Below are 17,679 nucleotides of genomic sequence, written 5' to 3'. Positions count from 1 at the left end.
AAAACATGGCTTATAAACCATGATTTACAAGCCATGAGACCATTAAGTATGATGCATGCCAAACTGAAAGTAACTCATAGAACGACTTGGAATACTATATATTTCAAAAAGACACTTCCACGTATGAAATATATGAAAACCATAAATAGAACATGTGCAGCGCTTGGCTAAGTGTCTCATACCCCAGCCCTACTGCCCCATGGTAATCTGTGGCAGCTCCAAAATGCACATACACTGAGTGAATATTCAACATATGCAACTATAACATGATGATTTGCATGGACAGCCTGGTATCAAATCCTCCCGTGTGTTTGTCGTGCACATTAAGCTGTGCATTTCTTTGCTGACACCCCCACCCATCATCATTTACCTCTGCTAATGGGTGGGAAGAAACACCAGAGGGGTAAATTCAAAATGTGACCGCTATTTTCGCATGTAGTCCTGCCCCAAATTTCCTCCTTGGTTTTTAATCTGTTAACCAGCTATTTGCTCCTCAAGGATGGCAACACCAATCAGGGTGAATTCATTATTACATGGGGGTTCCTGAGGTGACTCACATCTCAGATATTCCCCATATAATTTGTCAAAGGAATGGTAGAAAACTGAGTGCTGCTAACAGCCTGCCTCCTTCTCATTGCAGAGCCTCATTTGTGATGGTGGGGGGGGGATGTTTTTAAACGTTTTAGGGTTTTATGAAAAGCATGTATTATTTAGCCAATAGAATGGAGTTGTTTCAGTCTGTTGCACAGCAACGTAATCAGAACACAGCTGTGGAAAAATCTGGAACTATTAGTGGAGAGGAGTGGAAGGGAATATATTTTCCTGTAGATGATTTAAATGCTTCCAATTCAGCCAGTGTTTTCTAACACTGAATTAAAACACACACACACACACACACACACACACACACACAACATGAATGCTCTTACAGAATTTTGTCATTTCCTCCTACCACCCTTGATTATACAGAACAGAAAAGACATTTCATGTATTTCTTCAACTCAGCTGTGCCAGTTCTAATGGAAATATATATTTAAATTGCTTCAGCCTGGACTCAGTATATAAGGTGTAGGTCAAAAACGGTTGTTTATTTTATGTCCAAATTCTGTAAACCCACAAAAACAAAGGAGGGCCAGTTATGTTCATAAAGCTGTCCTTCACTATGACAGCATCCCCAAGATAGTCAAATCTTCAGATCAGGATAATATTACCAGAGCCAGGCATGTTAGTGGCATTTAGAGGTACCTGGGGTTTCTCTTTCTTGTCTGTCAGCCAAATTAAAAATCCCAAAAGAGCAGTGGAATGTGAGAGACTGAAATAGAGATGGAAAAGGTTTAGAAAAATAGTATTTCATTACAAATAATGAAAATGCCAATACTTAAAAAGGCTCCAGCTTCTTCAACAAAGAGTTCTTTTAAGTTTCACGGCTAAGTATGTCTCCCTTCTGTTTTCCATGAAATGGGCTTAGAAAACTTCTTGTTTGTGGTTTAACAAAAATTAGAACTATGCTGGCTGGGTTCTACCCAATAGACTCCATTAAACAATAAGAAGGCTTTGTTCGCTGCAATAAAAATAATGCACACTGTGTTTTCATTATGTGGCCCAGTGCCAGAGCTTTTACTTTTTCATTCACAAACTGAAATTTGGGAATAATTTAATAGAATCTGAAGCAAGTTTAGAAGCAGAAAAGAAAGCAGCCAGCAGGAAGGATTTGATGGTAATCCTGTTAATAGGTCATGTTGATCAGAACATAGACTAATAATCCCTTTTTATTATCTGATCATTGGCATGTATTATTTGAAATCCAGAATGTTGCTTAGGAGGTTGTTTTGGCGTACACTGTACCAAAGCATGCATGATGGATCTTTGTATAGTGTGACAAGGTCATCAACCGTGTTTAAGTTCGCCTTAAAACTAAAACCAGAAATGCCAGAGTCTTGCTCTTTCAAGCATTTAGAGTTTGAGAAACAACACGTACTTAAAAGTGCAATACAAGTCTCTTAAGAGAAAAGCAAAGGTTGGGAGAAGATTGAATTTAAGTTCATAGAAAGTAATTGAATGAAGATAAGAAATTGTCAGAATTTCCACAGTAACATAAGCCCAGATGCTCAGAATGCATAACCATTTCAGCTTATAGTTGCCCCAAGGAATCCTTGAACCAGTTTAATCATGGGTAATGGGAAAGTAAACAACCAGATAGCCACAAATTGAAGTGAACTAGCATGATCCTTATGGCCCAGCCACAACTAAGGTAACAGAGTCCCCTTCTGAAGAGCTAGACTAGGTTCCTCGCTCTGAGCCTGATGCTGGTGTTTAGAGAACTAGTGACTCCCAAGATGGCATGCAGGAGCTCACCAAACCTGGTGCCGTAAGGTCAGGATCCATAGAACCAGAACCAGGGCCCATACAGGCACTTCCCCCTGAGGAAACCAAGCATCTTCCGCAGTAACCTACCAGTCCCAGTAGCTATGAAATCTTTAGGCTTGAGGACTGGCCCTTTCAGAGATGCTAGTTTTTGAAAAAGGAGCTGAGCTTAGGAGAGGTGTACTGGAGGTGAGAGCTCAAAAGGCCTTCGTTCATTTCCGTTTCTAGTTGATGCAAGTGGCTAACTAGGAGCTTTCCATGGTTCGGTGGCAACCAAGCTGCCTTCCTGGCTCATCACATGTGTCGACAGGGCCAAAAAATAATGCTCACATGCAACCATCCAAAGAAAGGACTGGAACCACTGCAATGTGGTGCTGGCTATTCCAACATGAGCAGCCACAGCAGCAGAATACTGTGGCCAATGGTATCAAAAGCCATGGAGAGATCAAGCAGAATTAACAGGACACACTCCCCCATCTCTCTTCCAACAGAGGTTGTAATACAGGGTGACCAGGGCAGTTTCTGTGCAAAAAAATCAGATCTAAGCCCAGGTTGGAATGGATTTTGAAAATCAATTTCATCCACGCAAGCCTGGATCGGGCCATGAAAAGGTTCAGGAACCTTTTCCAAAAAGAGTATCTAGCACCCAGCCAGTAATTTCTTAGATTTTCTGAATCCAGGGAAGGTTTCTTAAGGAGTGGTGCTGTTTCCTTGAACCCAACAGAGCCCACCCCCATTTCACAAGGAGACATTATTTACCTTCCTGACCCAGCCAGGTATTTGAGTTGAAAAGCATAGGTACATAGAATGTTCAGTCAAATTAACAAATCTATTTTGTATATGAAGAGCACTAATATTGCCTGTGCAATTTTAGCATAATCATATAGGGCATCAAAACAGGGCTGATTATTTTTTTTGTCATTTTTCCCCCCTTGATGCATTTCTATTGTAATATGTAAAGTCTAGGATCCTTCTCATACTAACCATATCGTTAAATAAGAATGAAAACATCTGCATACAGATATGTCTTTAACTCCTTCATTTCCCTTATGTATTTAATATGAACAATTAGCAAACATTTGTCTTGCTTTTCCTTTAGCCCTGAGCATAATTGAGGTTGTTGTTTTTTAAAATCTTTGGCAAAGATAAGCAGAAGAGAACGGCTTGAATGAAATGGAGTTCATACCAATATGGTGATAATTAGTGATCTCTTTACACAGTGCCTAAGCCCTTATGAGGGAGTTCAAAATGTTTATCTACCAAGCTAATGAGAGAAAGAGATAGCGTGTGGTGTTTTGCCAATTATTGTGATGTGATTAATTATGTGGCATGTATTTCATTTGGTTTTAGTACAAGCAAGCCATTATGTGATTCTCATAAGAGATGTTTTATTACAAGTGTAGATACTGTATATAAGTTTGTAAATTCACCTGGAACCAGAAATAGGCATTTACACACACACACACAAATAGACATATTGTATATCAGGAGAACCTCTGTGCAGTTCAGCAATTCATTTCTTTCTTATAGGTCAAGCAGCTGTGGGGAGGACAGGCAGTTGGGGGCCAAGAAAATAGCTGTTTAAACTCTCTTGTCCCTAGTCTTCTATTGAACCTCATGCAAAAGAGCCACAGGAGAGTTCCAATCCAGAATGCCATTATGCATAAGATTCCCATTTTCCATTAAGAATTTAAGAGATCACACACAACAGCAGTTTGACAGCTTTACAGGCAAACCATGGTTTAGTGTGAAGCCTGTCCCAACAGCTTGTCTATGGTTTTACTGCCAGCAAAACACGGCCTGAAGTCAGGTTTGTTGTTGATTTCCAAAACTTAGTTGTCAAGGGAATGTACTTAAAGCTAGCTACAACCTGAGTGAGAAATTCAACAGTTGATGGTGGTAGGACTTGCTGTAGCACACACCTACCAAATGCTCCCTCAACAGGGGCATCCGGGTTGATTTTAGGAAGATACGTCTCAGCCACTGGTACCTATTTACACAGTTGCTTGTGATCTGCAAAACATTTGTAGTAGATGACCCTTGGAGTCCCTTCCAACCCTTTGATTCTAAGATCCGCTAAGGAGTCTATGTCCACCATAATACTTTCAATTTATGCCCACATAATACTTTCCCTAGTTAAACTGAGATGTTTATAAGAAGCAGCAAAATACATTCCACATAGAACAAGAATGAATGGTTTCTTTTGCCTTCATCCAGCTCCAGCTCCTTAGTAATACTCTGGGAATCATGCATTTCTTTATGCTTTTAGGCATCGTTTTTGCCCCGGTTTCCCCTGCACAAAGGAGTCACTCAAAGCACCTTACAAATAAAAAGGAAACAGAAAAGCAGCAGTAACCCAATAACTGAAACACAAACAAAACTAACAAGCCAGTCTTAGCAAACAGAGTTTAGATTTACAGAATAGTATCTATTCTCCTTTGTTTGTTTGTTCAAATTCATTATCTTCATTCAGAAAAAGGTTGGAGAAATTTGCCTAAAACTACACAATTCACTTAACAGCACATCAATGCCATCCTTATCTAGTATTTATGCTGGAGCAACCTTTGAGGTTATGTTTTGCAGTGGGTTAATGTTGCGAACAGTTAATATAAGACCTGCCTGAGATTGCCAGAGTCCTGAAAAAGGAACACTTTGGTTGCACATTTTGCAGCCAATTAGTAGACCATAGACCTCTACCTTTCCAGCCAAAGTGGCTCTTGAGATTTATCTGTGTAAATGTCAGAACTGGATCACATTTCCCATTACCTTTCCAAAATACTAAGGAATCACTGTGCAAAATACACACACAGAGAGACACACACACTTACCTGTCAGTAGCTGAGCTGCTGTGCTATCGCATGAAAATGTTTACAAGCAGCCTTACTTCTCAGTGGGAAGTAGTCAGCTTGTCAGAATAGTTGACAAAGCGCAGGTTTTTTAAGATAGTGAAAAGTTAGTGTGGCGTGGCGGAAAAAAACATTAGAGAGATTCTGCTGGCTAGATGGGGCAACTGCAGATTAGGAGAGTTAGGCAGCATTCAAACAACACATTAGTCCATTATCCCAATGTTTCCTTACCTGATAATTTTTACGTGTGCTTTCACACAATGTAAAACCCACTTCTGGAAAACTAGCAACAGTTTTAACACTCATTTCCATATTATTTACTTCCAGGAAGAAGAAGAAATGTTTTCAGCCCTGTTATCTGGGAAAACTGGGGGAGTTTTGTGCCATTATTTCCCCATGGTTTTCCTGGATCACACCATTTGATGAAATTTGGGGCAGTGTTCCAACACGCAGTCCTTTCCTTCTGTTTTCTTGAGAGAACATAAGGACACATGTGCATAAAGGGTGATGTCAGGAGCTGGAGTCAAGTGTAGGTTGGCAGTCAAAGAAAAACATGGTGTCAGTGAAGTTGAACTGTTCGAGAAACCAAACCAGCACAGGCCCAGTGATCCTACAAACTTCTCCCAGTAGGTCTTGCTCCAACAAGGCAGTTGTGAGGACTGAAGGTCCCCACCATCTCACCACTTCGTAAAGCTCCTATTCTCTAGGGCAGGCATCCCCAAACTTTGGCCCTCCAGATGTTTTGGACTACAATTCCCATCATCCCTGACCACTGGTCCTGTTAGCTAGGGATCATGGGAGTTGTAGGCCAAAACATCTGGAGGGCCGCAGTTTGGGAATGCCTGATATAGGGTCTTTCCTAAGCAGTCTCTAATTGCGCCTGTACACAACGCCCCCTCTGCTCTGTCCTCTTCATTTCATGTTCTAGGAGACCAGGAGGAGGGGAGTTAGTTGCAGCAAGAGGGGAGACTCCCGGCTTCTTCGGCTTCCAACATCTCCCCCTCCCAGTCTGCTGCTCCTCCTCCCTCTGACCATGCATCGTCATCCCACCACCAGTCCCCTGACTCTGAGCCTTCTTCCCCTGGGTGTGCCCTTTGGGGTTCCCCAGCTGGTGGCTTCCACCACTCCTCTGCACCCAGCCAGTCCATGACAGGTGGTGACATGTTTGATGATGTCCGCTGTTGTGTCTCACCACACTAGCTAGCTAGAATCTTCCACATGGAAGCCATATGCAGGAAATAATCTGCGACTCGTTATCAGTTAACCTACAGGCGCTTCTTCCCATGGTGATTTGTGAGGTCATGGTGAGACATTATTAAGTCCCTGCTATCATGCGAGTCGCATCCACAAGTGGCATGTGTCAAGATTAATGCAACTAGTGGCACAGTTTCGTGCAGAGAGCATTCTCGATATTCCATTCTATGTCCCTAAGCCACCAGTTCCTACTGTCAAAACTCACATGCGTGTCTTTGTAGGTCGCTACTAAGTAAATAATGTTATAATTCTTATTGTTGCTAATTTCAATGAGAACGAGTTGTTAAAATTGTTGCTTTGTGAAAATTAAAGTGTCTAAAACGTGACAAAAGTTGAGTGAAAATGGAACTTGGTTTTGCATCATAGACTGATCCATTTTTTAATTTTTTAATTTTAAAAAAAATAGGTGAATGCGTCCCGACAAGAAACTAAGCTGATGGAGGAATGTGACCTGCTTATTGAAATAATCCAACAAAGGCGTCAGATTATTGGAACCAAAATCAAGGAAGGGAAGGTAAGAACTTTTAACTTGGAAGTTCTCAAATAAGTTAACATTCTTGATCAATGTTTTATGCTTTGTGTCTTCTCTGACTTCTTGTTTTAGTATTCTGCAAAATATACACAAGCCCTTGAAAACTCCTTGGCAGCTACTGCATTTCGTAGAAAGAAGTGCCCATGCTGTCACAACGCATTAAGCAAACGTTCAGTCATCATTTAAAATCTATTGGATGTCTATAGTGTTGATAGTATGTCGTGCTATTTTTATTTTGCAGTCATGCTGTCTTACTGCATGCACAGTTTCCCACCCCCCCACTCCAAGATGGCGGGAAATAGGTTTTTAGTTTACCAAAACTGCTAATACTGTAATGCTTTAGCAAATATATTTTGTGTGAGAACTAAAATATGAAGGCCTCGTTGAAATTGCTAACCTGAGATATCATAATCTTCAGGGGGGGAAACATTCTGTAGATAATGTAATTATTTATTAAATGTATCAGTATGTATACAAAATAGCTTTGCTAACATAAATCTTAAAATCAAAACAAAAGGGAAATCATGGGGGAAGACTAGGAGAATCTGAGAACAGTAGTGGAAAATTACAGGTTATATGTTACAGAATGGAGGAGGCAATGAAATATTTTGACGCATTGCAAAGTAGAAGGACTTCAAGTTAAATGCCATTCCTTAATCACTGTAGTACAGCTATTTCTGATGTCAGCCCATTGTGTGAAGTAAGTATCAGTTATTCACCCAAGCTTTAAATTGGTTACCTAGCTAACTGTGAAATCAGTTTGACCATGATTCCTGTTGCTTTTAAGTGCTAGCCATTCAATCTTTAACTGCTAAAGTAGCTTGAAGAAGTCAAACATAAACTCTCCCTGTGTGGGAAAAGACTCTGACAAGAAATAAAGTCAGGGGCAGGTTAAATGGTTCACTTAGCTGTCAAGATATTCCAATTAACTTAAAATAAAAAGCCCTGTAGGCAAGAGCTGACTCAAATATGCTTGAAGACCACCATTCCCCAAGTTGTTGTTTGACAGGCCCTGAACTTCTTTATGCTATTAGCAAAATACAGCTCCCTCCAGGATCTCATGTGACAACCTTCTGTATAATCGCCTTGGTTACATGATTGCAGTGAAAACCCACATTTTTGCACCAAAGTTCATGGCAAACTTTCCATTGAGTCAGACAGGCCTGCTCAGACCCAGGGTTTGTGTTGAAGGGAAGGAAAAGGCTTATTAGTATTATTATTGACAGAAGTGATTCTTTTTCATTGCTTTATGCCATTGGGCTATGAAAGAAGTGCTTTAACAAGCCTGAGACACTGCTTTCTCAAACAAGGCTTGCGCTTATTCCCAAAGTCTCTTTTTCTGCTGACAGCAGAAGCACAGTTATTTTCCAAGGAAGGGTAGTGTGTCAGTACATTTTTCCAGCAAATTAAGCAGGTGTTTCACCAGCTGGATTAGCAGTTTGACCATATGGTTAAGCAACCCAGCAGATTTGCCATACTCTGCCTCTCGATTTTAGCCCTTCATGTGGTCCCACTGCAAGCTTAAAATGTAACGCAAGACATTTCTCTGGTAATGTGCTGAGAAGTAAAAAATGATAATAATGTTTGCCCACAATGCTAAAAGAAAAAAGCTTGGTGCTCTTCCAATCTAAAAATGTAGGCTGGCATTCCTTTATTCGCTTGTGTTCTTTTGATGATGATGAGAGATTGGGGTTGGCCAAGGATGTGGTTGTTCATTTGTGATTGGCTATGATGGTCTTTGTTTTTGTGTGTGCGTGGGGTGGGTGGGTATTTTTGGGTCAGGTTAGCCATACTGATTTGTATGCTGGCGGTAAATTTTTGTCATTATCTTGTTGGGCTGTGTGTGTGAGACAAAGGGGAACCATACCGGGGTGAAGGCATCCTCTTCTATTTGTTCCCGTGTGAGTTTCAGCTTGTTGGTTAGTTTTTCTAGTAAGGCTGTTTCCCATACTACTTGGTACCATTGGTCCATGCTTACTCCTGACAGGTCTCTCCAATGTCTGGTTATGACATTTCTGGTTACATCGTCACCTACTCTCACCCCCATCCACCCTCCTATCCCCTATCTACCTCGTTTTCCCTCTTCCCTTTTAGTGTCTTAACAAATGAAACTGATTTGCAAAAGTGATACATGTTAAAATATGAGAGACACTGCACACACCTTTGCAATTCCAGAAATCTTTAACGAAAAATATTTACAAATTAAAATGTAGGCCGACATCTACATTGTACAGATTTTGACATACCACCCCACCAAGGCAATTGGGGGAGTTGAGGTATCCTTTGGTAAAGGGAGACAGCTTTCTGCTGTTAGCTTGTATAGTTGTAATATTTTTAGCATACAAGCTGTCCTGGGGTTATTTATGATGAAGTAAGTATAGAAGTTTATTGAATAAACGAAATGAGAATTTTTAGCATTGCCTTTGGTGAAGTTGAAACCTGCACAACTTTTCTTAGATAATTTCATGGAAGCTCAAATAGATCCCGAAATGAGTATCAAAGGTCCACATGGTTCAGCAAAGAACAGGAGGAAATGAGATATAGGCTTTATCAACTGTTTCCAGATATCTGCTGCTGAAGTTGCTTTTGCTTTGTGGAATTATTGCATTTCCACCCAGAACTGGGTCTGTTTATATTTTGTACCTGGTAAAATGCAGTTATTTTCCCCAAAATGCTAATAGCAATGTAGAATTTATCTGTGTGACTGTCACACGTACCTTACTCCCTAGCAGTTAAGTGACTGCATTGCTTATCCTGTTTCTGGTATTAGAGTATTTTAAAAACAATCACCACATTCATGTTTGCATATTCAAGCCAATTAGGCTAATACTTAATGAGTTATCTCCTCACAATACTTTAAAATGTTGATCCACCAAAATACAGATTTAAGGAACAAATGTAGTCTCTGGTGCTGGCCAGAATATAAGTATAAAAACAGTTACTATTTAAAAATGTTAGGGTGTTTAAAAAAATAATCTACAGAACACTAGTGTTGTTGGCAAGAATAATCATTTTAAAAGCTTTTTTGTTACTTCATCACCTATAAGAGGGAGAGACAGGAACCAACCAACATTGACTTCCGGGTGTTTCCTGTGACACAATCCAGGGTGAATTCTTTAAGGCACCTATTCTAACACTAACACACACACACACACACACACACACACACACACACACACAGGATCAAGCTGAACCATAGACACATGACACATCTTAGGAAACTTGTTTAGGATTCAATGTAAACGGCATTCCACATTTTTCTAAAATGAAATAGAATTAAAGTGGTTTGGACTTAAAGCTTACTTTCAACGAAATACTCTGATGGTGGACTGCAGACATAAATCTCATGTTTGTTGTGGCCTTAAAGTCAGAATACAAAACTCTTATCTTAGTTAATTGTCTGCCAGCAGAGTCATGATATGCAATGTTTATTGCTTAATAAGTGCAACCCTGCAAGTATTTTTTGTGTTATCTTTACTATAAAATTCCAAACTTGCTGCCAGTCTACTTAATTATCAATTTCCTGTTTTTTAAACATGTAATCAGAGCTTAATGTGTTTCTTAGGTACAGAGTTATTAGATTTCCTTCCTCTTCCCTTTCCATTTGGAATATCCAGCAATGTTGATGTTAATGACACACTGCTGAGGGGGGGGGGGCTTCCTGTGATCTGGGGGCATTGCAGGACAGTATCTTCTATCAGCTGTAGATAGGCAAGCTTTAAATTCACAACTTCAGATAGTTTCCACTTACATTTCAGTAAGTGCCTGCCTGCCCCCGCTGTAGAAGTTGCGTGCAGTATACACATTTTCCAGCATATAACAAACATCACAGTGTTTTCTACTTAACTAAATTCAACCCAAGACAAAGCTGAAGAAATAGAAGCAGCTGAGGCTTAACATTTATTTTATTGTCAGTTCCCATGAATTACTCCTTTCAGTCACTGTTTTTTCCTGTAAACAAGCTCGGGAATTTATAGCAATATGTAGCACACCTTGTAAGCTGCTTTGAAGACATCGTTTTGGAGGAACTGGCCATCACAATAGGCTTTTGTTATCTGAGAAGCAGAGACCGATGGGAAGTGACGTTTCCTTCCATTGGAAAAAATCTGCCAGCTGTGCTTACTTTGGATCTCCCCAGTGAGGAGAATAAAGCTTTTACTTGGAACAATATAGGCTCAGAGAGAGCAGGTGTAAATGGTACTTTTGCTTTTCAGTTAAGCCACTCGCATTAGCACCCAATTTATGCCGTGGCCTTGAAGAATGGTAAAATTGTAGAAAAGCACAGTTTTTGAGTTCATGCACCTGACTTTTTTCCTTATATTCTTCTCTCCCCTTTTGTAGGTGGTGAGACTGAGGAAACTCGCCCAGCAGATAGCTAATTGCAAGCAGTGTATTGAGCGCTCCACTTCTCTGATCTCGCAAGCTGAGCAATCTCTGAAGGAGAATGATCACGCACGCTTCTTGCAGTCTGCTAAAAACATAACTGAAAGGTAATGCCACAAGCACACAGGGAACACTCCAGTCAGGTGGTTCTGAAGATCTTATAAAGTACAATGTGGATAATCCTCCACTTTGTTTGTCCCCGGTGGCCAGTACAGTCGTACCTTGGAAGTCAAATGGAATTCGTTCCGGAAGTCCATGCAACTTCCAAAAACGTTCGGAAACTAAAGTGTGGCTTCTGATGGGCTGCAGGAAGCTCCTGCAGCCGATCGGAAGCCCTGTCAGACGTTCGGCTTCAAAAAAAGAAACATTTGCAAACCGGAACAATCACTTGCAGGTTTGCAGCATTTGGGAGCCAAAACGACTGAGTTCCAAGGTGTTTGGGATCCAAGGTACGACTGTATTCAAAAACAAAATGCCAAACATTGTTGAGAAAACTTCTTCTGGAAATATATAGGAAACTGCAAGGCTATAGATGCTTCCACATATTTAATAGAAATTATTATCAAAATGGTACCATTTAAGGAAATCGGGGGGGGGGGGGTATTTACAGATGTAATTACTGATGTTAAAAATATTGCCCTCCAAGTGTTGCTGAACTACAACTCCCATCATCCCTGACTGTTAGCTATAGCTTATTCTCAACCCTGTCATAGAAGAGGGTTTGACAAATCATTAAAATGTTATACCACCAGTTTGGAGAAGTTATATCTAATAAGCAGAAAACAAAATACTACTTACATTTCACATCCTGTTTTAAGTGGGCAAAAGCTTCATTTCAAACTCCAGGTTCTTTTAAGGATCCCAAATTTCCTGCAGCTATTTGAATTGGGTTTCTTTCTTTCACATCATGGTAACTACATTTCTGCTTTAAAATATAGAAAATAGTAAGATGCTGTTGTGTAGAAAAGAACACAGGTACAGAAAAGAACAGATCAGCCCCTGAAAATGCATTGCTGAAAATGTGCACAGCAAAAACCTTGTATTACTTCCTGTGTTTTCATTTGGGACAGCCAATTGCTCCAATGGAAGCTTTCTTCCCAATATGGAGGATATATTTTTGCCAGCATTAAACTCCCTTTTCATGCCTCTTTTGATCCCAGTAATGGGGTCCCACTCCCCTGGCCGCAAGTTACATTAAAAAACAAAACAAAACTCTGCATGTTAAATGCAAATACACAATTAATGTCAAATCTAGATTGATCCACAGGCTTAGGTCCCAGAAGCTGTGTGCTATGCAAGGACCAATTTTTAATTCTTTTTTTAATAAGGATGGTAGGTTAACCTCAGGAGCATTTGTAACCAAGTTGTGCTTTCATATACAGTGGTACCTCTACTTACAAATTTAATGCGTTCCGAATGCACATTTGTAAGTCGGAAAAAAATTGTAAGTCGAATCCCATAGGAATGCAATGGGAGAAAAAAATCGTAAGTAGAAGCAACCCTATCTAAAAATTCGTAAGTAGAAAAAATCCTATCTAAACTGCATCCAAGATGGCAGACGGAGCTCCATTCGTAAGTAGAGTTATTCGTAAGTAGAGTTACCACTGTACATGGGGGTCAAGACATTCAAAATGGTTTCTGCTTGGAAAGTATTGCAAGCACCATAGAAATCTTAGTAGTTGCACCCAATGGAACCGTGTACAGACAATATTTAATAAAAAATGAAACTTCTGCTTCAAAGCCATTTTGGCATGTAAGTGGTATATAAATGAATTCATCATAATTATAAGGAAGGCAGTAACTACATGCACTCCCATTCCTCAGGATGATTGTGTAGGAGCTACCAGCATGATGTCTGCTTTATTTAGACAGCATGTTTGCATTACATATCTTTTTAGAGCTGGGGAAATAACTGTACATCCTTTGGAATAAGGGGCTATTTTTCAGCATTCATCTGAACCAGAAGAAGTTACGCAATTCATGAAAATGCATAATTCATACTAAATTTTAGATGTAATAAAATGAGACTGAAGTCATTACCATGAGTTTTGAACCTGAGTTTTCAGTACTAGGCGGAGAATTAAATCTTCCATTTTGGGAAATCAGACTACTGGAGCAATCAAAACGTTTTGATTTAGTATATATTATGAGTGCAACTGATTGAAAGTGTGTAGCTGCTTCCAAACAGGCAAGATTCGCTTATTCCCCACTGTACAAGAAGGAAGCTTATTCTCTATGCCTGAGTGAATGTGAATTTTCTATTGAATCTTCTCAAAACACAATAATCCACTTACTGTTCTGGTATGCATTGTCATGTCTTTGAGATCCCCGACTGAAAACTTCATTGCTTTGTAAGCTTTTGTACAGTGCTGAGACTTGTCCAAAACTAAATACAAGCTCCAAAACAAACAAACCTATACAGCTTCCCACCCCCATTAATGAAATATTACGGCTATAGCTTCACCCAGCAAATTGCAGAGTTAAAATGGTGTAGCTGCTATAAGCTGGAGAAGTGCTCTCTTTATAAAAAAGAAAATGTGTGAACACCTGGAATAGCATGCTAGTTAGTGGAGCTGTGTTAAGAAAAAAGTGCAAAAGAACGCCTGCCAATATCATTTTCTACAAGAAATAAATACTGCACGCTTCTGCGGGATTCCTTGAATGGTATGAAATAAAACCCTCATTCTGATGTTTCTTTCCTGTGCTTAACCCCAGCACATTTAATGCTTAAGCTGAATCACAGTCAAATTTTTCAGCAGAATAAAGAAGCCCCATTCAGTTTACTGTGTTGCAAAAAGATATTGTGATGACCAAAAAAGGGAGCCATTGTTCACCTCATTCACCCATCTTAACTTGAGATGCTTTTTAAAAAACAAACAAAAGCAACATAACATAAGTATGACATTACTTTGAGTAGTTTTGATGCTTGGCAATATGACTCCCGCAGTGAATCTTAGAGCAACTACAGGCTTGTTTGGGCTGAAAGAATATTTCTTCCCTGTGTCTTCTTTCTAAAATAAGATAAGCTGGGGCTCAAGACTGCCTAAATTTGCCTCTTTGCATTACTAGTAGGTAGCAGCCCCCCCCCCTGATCACATTGGCTAATAGGGACTGTAGAGTACTGCTTTGCCTACAGGAGGTCTCAGGTCAAGTCTCTGGCATTTCCAGAACCTGAAGAGCTACTGCCAACCAGAGTAGGAAATACTGCACTAGATAGACAATTTGTCTGACCTAGTATAATATGGACTTTTTCTGTGTTCCAATGGCCATAGGAATGTTCATTGCTATTAGGTGAAGTAGAAACGGCATTCAGCACATGCCCCAAGCACACTTCCCTCCCCTCCCCACTTGTGTTAAGTATGTCATGTACCCTTGACAACAAAATAATTTCCCAGCCTGAACCTAGGCTCTAAATAAGACCTGTTTCTTCCACTGCAGAGTCGCCATGGCAACGGCATCTTCCCAGGTTCTAATTCCTGAAATTAATCTCAATGACACTTTTGACACCTTTGCGCTAGATTTTACCAGAGAGAAGAAACTACTGGAATGCCTTGATTATCTTACAGGTAAGATACTAGAATGTATAGTGTATGTCTGTGCATGTGTATGCATAGATAGATAGATAAATCTATATCTGTCTGTCTATTTGATTAACCCACCCAATGCCCAAGCCAAAAATCCATCTACATCTCTAATCAATAGAGTTGTGGCCATTTCTAACCCAGATCATTGTTTATTAATTGTGTCTTACATTTAGCTTCTGCCTGGAGGCGGGGGGTGGCACTGCAACTGGGCCCACAACGTACTTTATATTCCTGCGTATAAGACTACTTTTTAACCTAGGAACATCTTCTCAAAAGTCGGGGGTCGTCTTATACGCCAGGTCGTATTTCTTATACAGCAAGTGTATCCCAAACTATATATTTTAACTGGAAAAGTTGGGGGTCATCTTATATGCCCAGTCATCTTATACGCCGGAATATACGGTACCTAACCTATCTAGCCATTTATTTATTTTGCTGTGAGTCCCTCTCCCACCTTTTCCCCCCAGAAAAAAAGCACTGCGCATAGCTGACAACCTTTTGAACATCATGCGAGACTGTAGAGAAGAAGTGAATGTGACAAATGTGATGAATGATTGGAATGAAGGGGGGAAGTTATGTGACGAATGTTAACAGTTGGTTTTAATTTTCCACAGCTCCAAATCCCCCAACCATTAGAGAAGAGCTTTGTACAGCTTCTTATGACACAATCACAGTCCACTGGACGTCAGATGATGAATTCAGTGTGGTCTCCTATGAGTTGCAGTATACCATTTTCACTGGGCAAGCTAATGTAGTTAGTAAGTACGAATCATTTTATATCTCGTGTTTGATTTTGATTTCCAACAAATCCAACAGCAAGTCAAATAGAAAACAGAAAGACCCTATAGCCTTTCCTCAATTTATGTCAACACTTCCATCTTCTGCCAGTAATCTGTACAGGACAGTGGCAATACTCCCATCAGTGTGTTAACAGTACATCAACTATACATACAGCAATAAAAATAAATCTGATGGGTCAAATCCAAAGCTTTCTTTCCATTTTGGGGTGGCTTTTGATCTAGCACCATCATCTGCTAACATAAGGAAATGGGAGGTGATTTACTCTGCAGTGTTCTAGACCAGTGTTCCCCAACCTTTTTATTGCCACGGACCAGTCAATGTTTGATAATTTTACTGCGGCCCGCTGAGGGGGGGATGTCGATTGTTTCGTGGCCCGCTGAGGGGGGGGTCGTTGATTGTTTATATTTTATTTAGATTGTTTTGATTTAATAATTTTAATTTAATTGTCTTTAATGTTCCTTGGGTGGCCCGGTACCAATTGATCCATAGACCGGTACCGGTCCATGGCCCGGGGGTTGAGGACCACTGTTCTGGACGATCCCTCAACCCTCTGAAATAGTTTTAGGGGGACGCTGGTGGTTGCAGGAAGAATGGGGAATCAAAGAAAGCTGCTTTTCCTTCTCTTACATTAATGGATGCCTCTGTGGATCAAAACCCATTCTTTAGGTGAACAACAGCATTAGATTTTACCTAGAGAGGTTTTTTTTTAATAAAAATAAAAATCAATCTCATTTTCATAATGGACCTGTTTATTTTATCACAGATCAAGTTTAACTTGCTATCCCTTACTCATCAATGTCATGCATCAGTCAAATATCATTATGTCAGTGATAAAGCTATACAGTTTCTATTAGTTTATGTTATTTAAATTATTGCTTATTCTGAAGTGTTTAGTGATGACAGAGCATTAATTAATGCTGAAGGTGGAAAGGTTTGGGTTATTGAGTTTGTGTATATATTTTACAAGTCATGTATTTTTTCCTCTGAATGAGTTTCCTTCTCCAAATATAAAATGCAAAAAAAAATTGTTCTTGTTAATAAGTATGGTGTGGTGCTTTTTATTTTATTGTGACCGTCTGTTGGTGTATTTCGCTATTTATTTGTGTTTATGTGGCATGCTTTTATTTTTGTATGCAACCTTGGACATTTTTAAGTTTTAAAAAATGCAGCTGGTCCATTTTATAAATAAAGCAGTTCCTAGAGATTCTTTGTTGAAATATAGGATTGTGCAGTCATGCTATCTATGCTAGTTTGGACTGAACATCAGGAGTGGAGTCAACTTCTGCATGCATTCTGATCTGGGTTCTAACATTGGTGACCATTTGCTATTTTGAACTATCGTTTCTCCAGATTTGAAGTAAACTCTCTATTTACTGATGGAAAGGGATTGGCTGAACCAGTCAACAGGTGTTTTAGTTTCATGGTTCAAAACTTAAGACACCTCAGTAAATATAGTGGTGTGATTTGAATTGTGAATTCTAAAATATTGAAAGCATATGTCTAAAAGGTTTCATGAATTTTCCAGATAGCGCTTAATTTACATCAACGACGTCTAAATGTTTAATGGAGTTACGCAGGAAGAAAATATATATGGAAATCTTCCTTAGGCACTTGAAGTCTGCAGATAGCCTGGCTGCAAATAATATTGAGAGTTCTGCAAAAGAATTAGAGCAAAATAGATGAAGTGAAGAAGACACGGAAAGGGCTAGATGTTTCTTTGGTTAATCACTGACAAGAAGAGAGAATGAAGTGATAATAAGCTGCACTTCATTCTGTCTGACCCATATCAATGCATGGTATTACGCTGACAGAAGGCAAACTGGAGGATGGCAGTAAAGACATTAGGTCAGCTGAAAAGCACTAGGGTGGGACTTTAGAACAAAGCTTCTGCATTGTGAGAAAGCCAGTGAAGGAT

General features: G+C 39.7%; 1 protein-coding gene across 4 annotated transcripts in view; it reads left to right on the top strand.

Annotated features, from left to right (window-relative positions):
* Positions 1 to 17,679, top strand: part of MID1 (midline 1) — a 196,645-nt gene that overhangs the window by 169,158 nt on the left and 9,808 nt on the right. For all 4 annotated transcript variants that reach the window (XM_035114514.2, XM_035114515.2, XM_035114511.2 and 1 more), the window contains exons 4-7: positions 6,871 to 6,978; positions 11,338 to 11,486; positions 14,818 to 14,945; positions 15,578 to 15,721. In XM_035114514.2, coding sequence (XP_034970405.1) covers positions 6,871 to 6,978; positions 11,338 to 11,486; positions 14,818 to 14,945; positions 15,578 to 15,721 — 529 coding nt within the window. The remainder of the gene's footprint in view (positions 1 to 6,870; positions 6,979 to 11,337; positions 11,487 to 14,817; positions 14,946 to 15,577; positions 15,722 to 17,679) is intronic.

This window comes from Zootoca vivipara, chromosome 4 (genome assembly GCF_963506605.1).
Source record: "Zootoca vivipara chromosome 4, rZooViv1.1, whole genome shotgun sequence".
Taxonomy (NCBI): Eukaryota; Metazoa; Chordata; class Lepidosauria; order Squamata; family Lacertidae; genus Zootoca; species Zootoca vivipara.
Note: the sequence above shows the minus strand (reverse complement) of the source record. Positions and strands in the feature narration are given on the sequence as shown.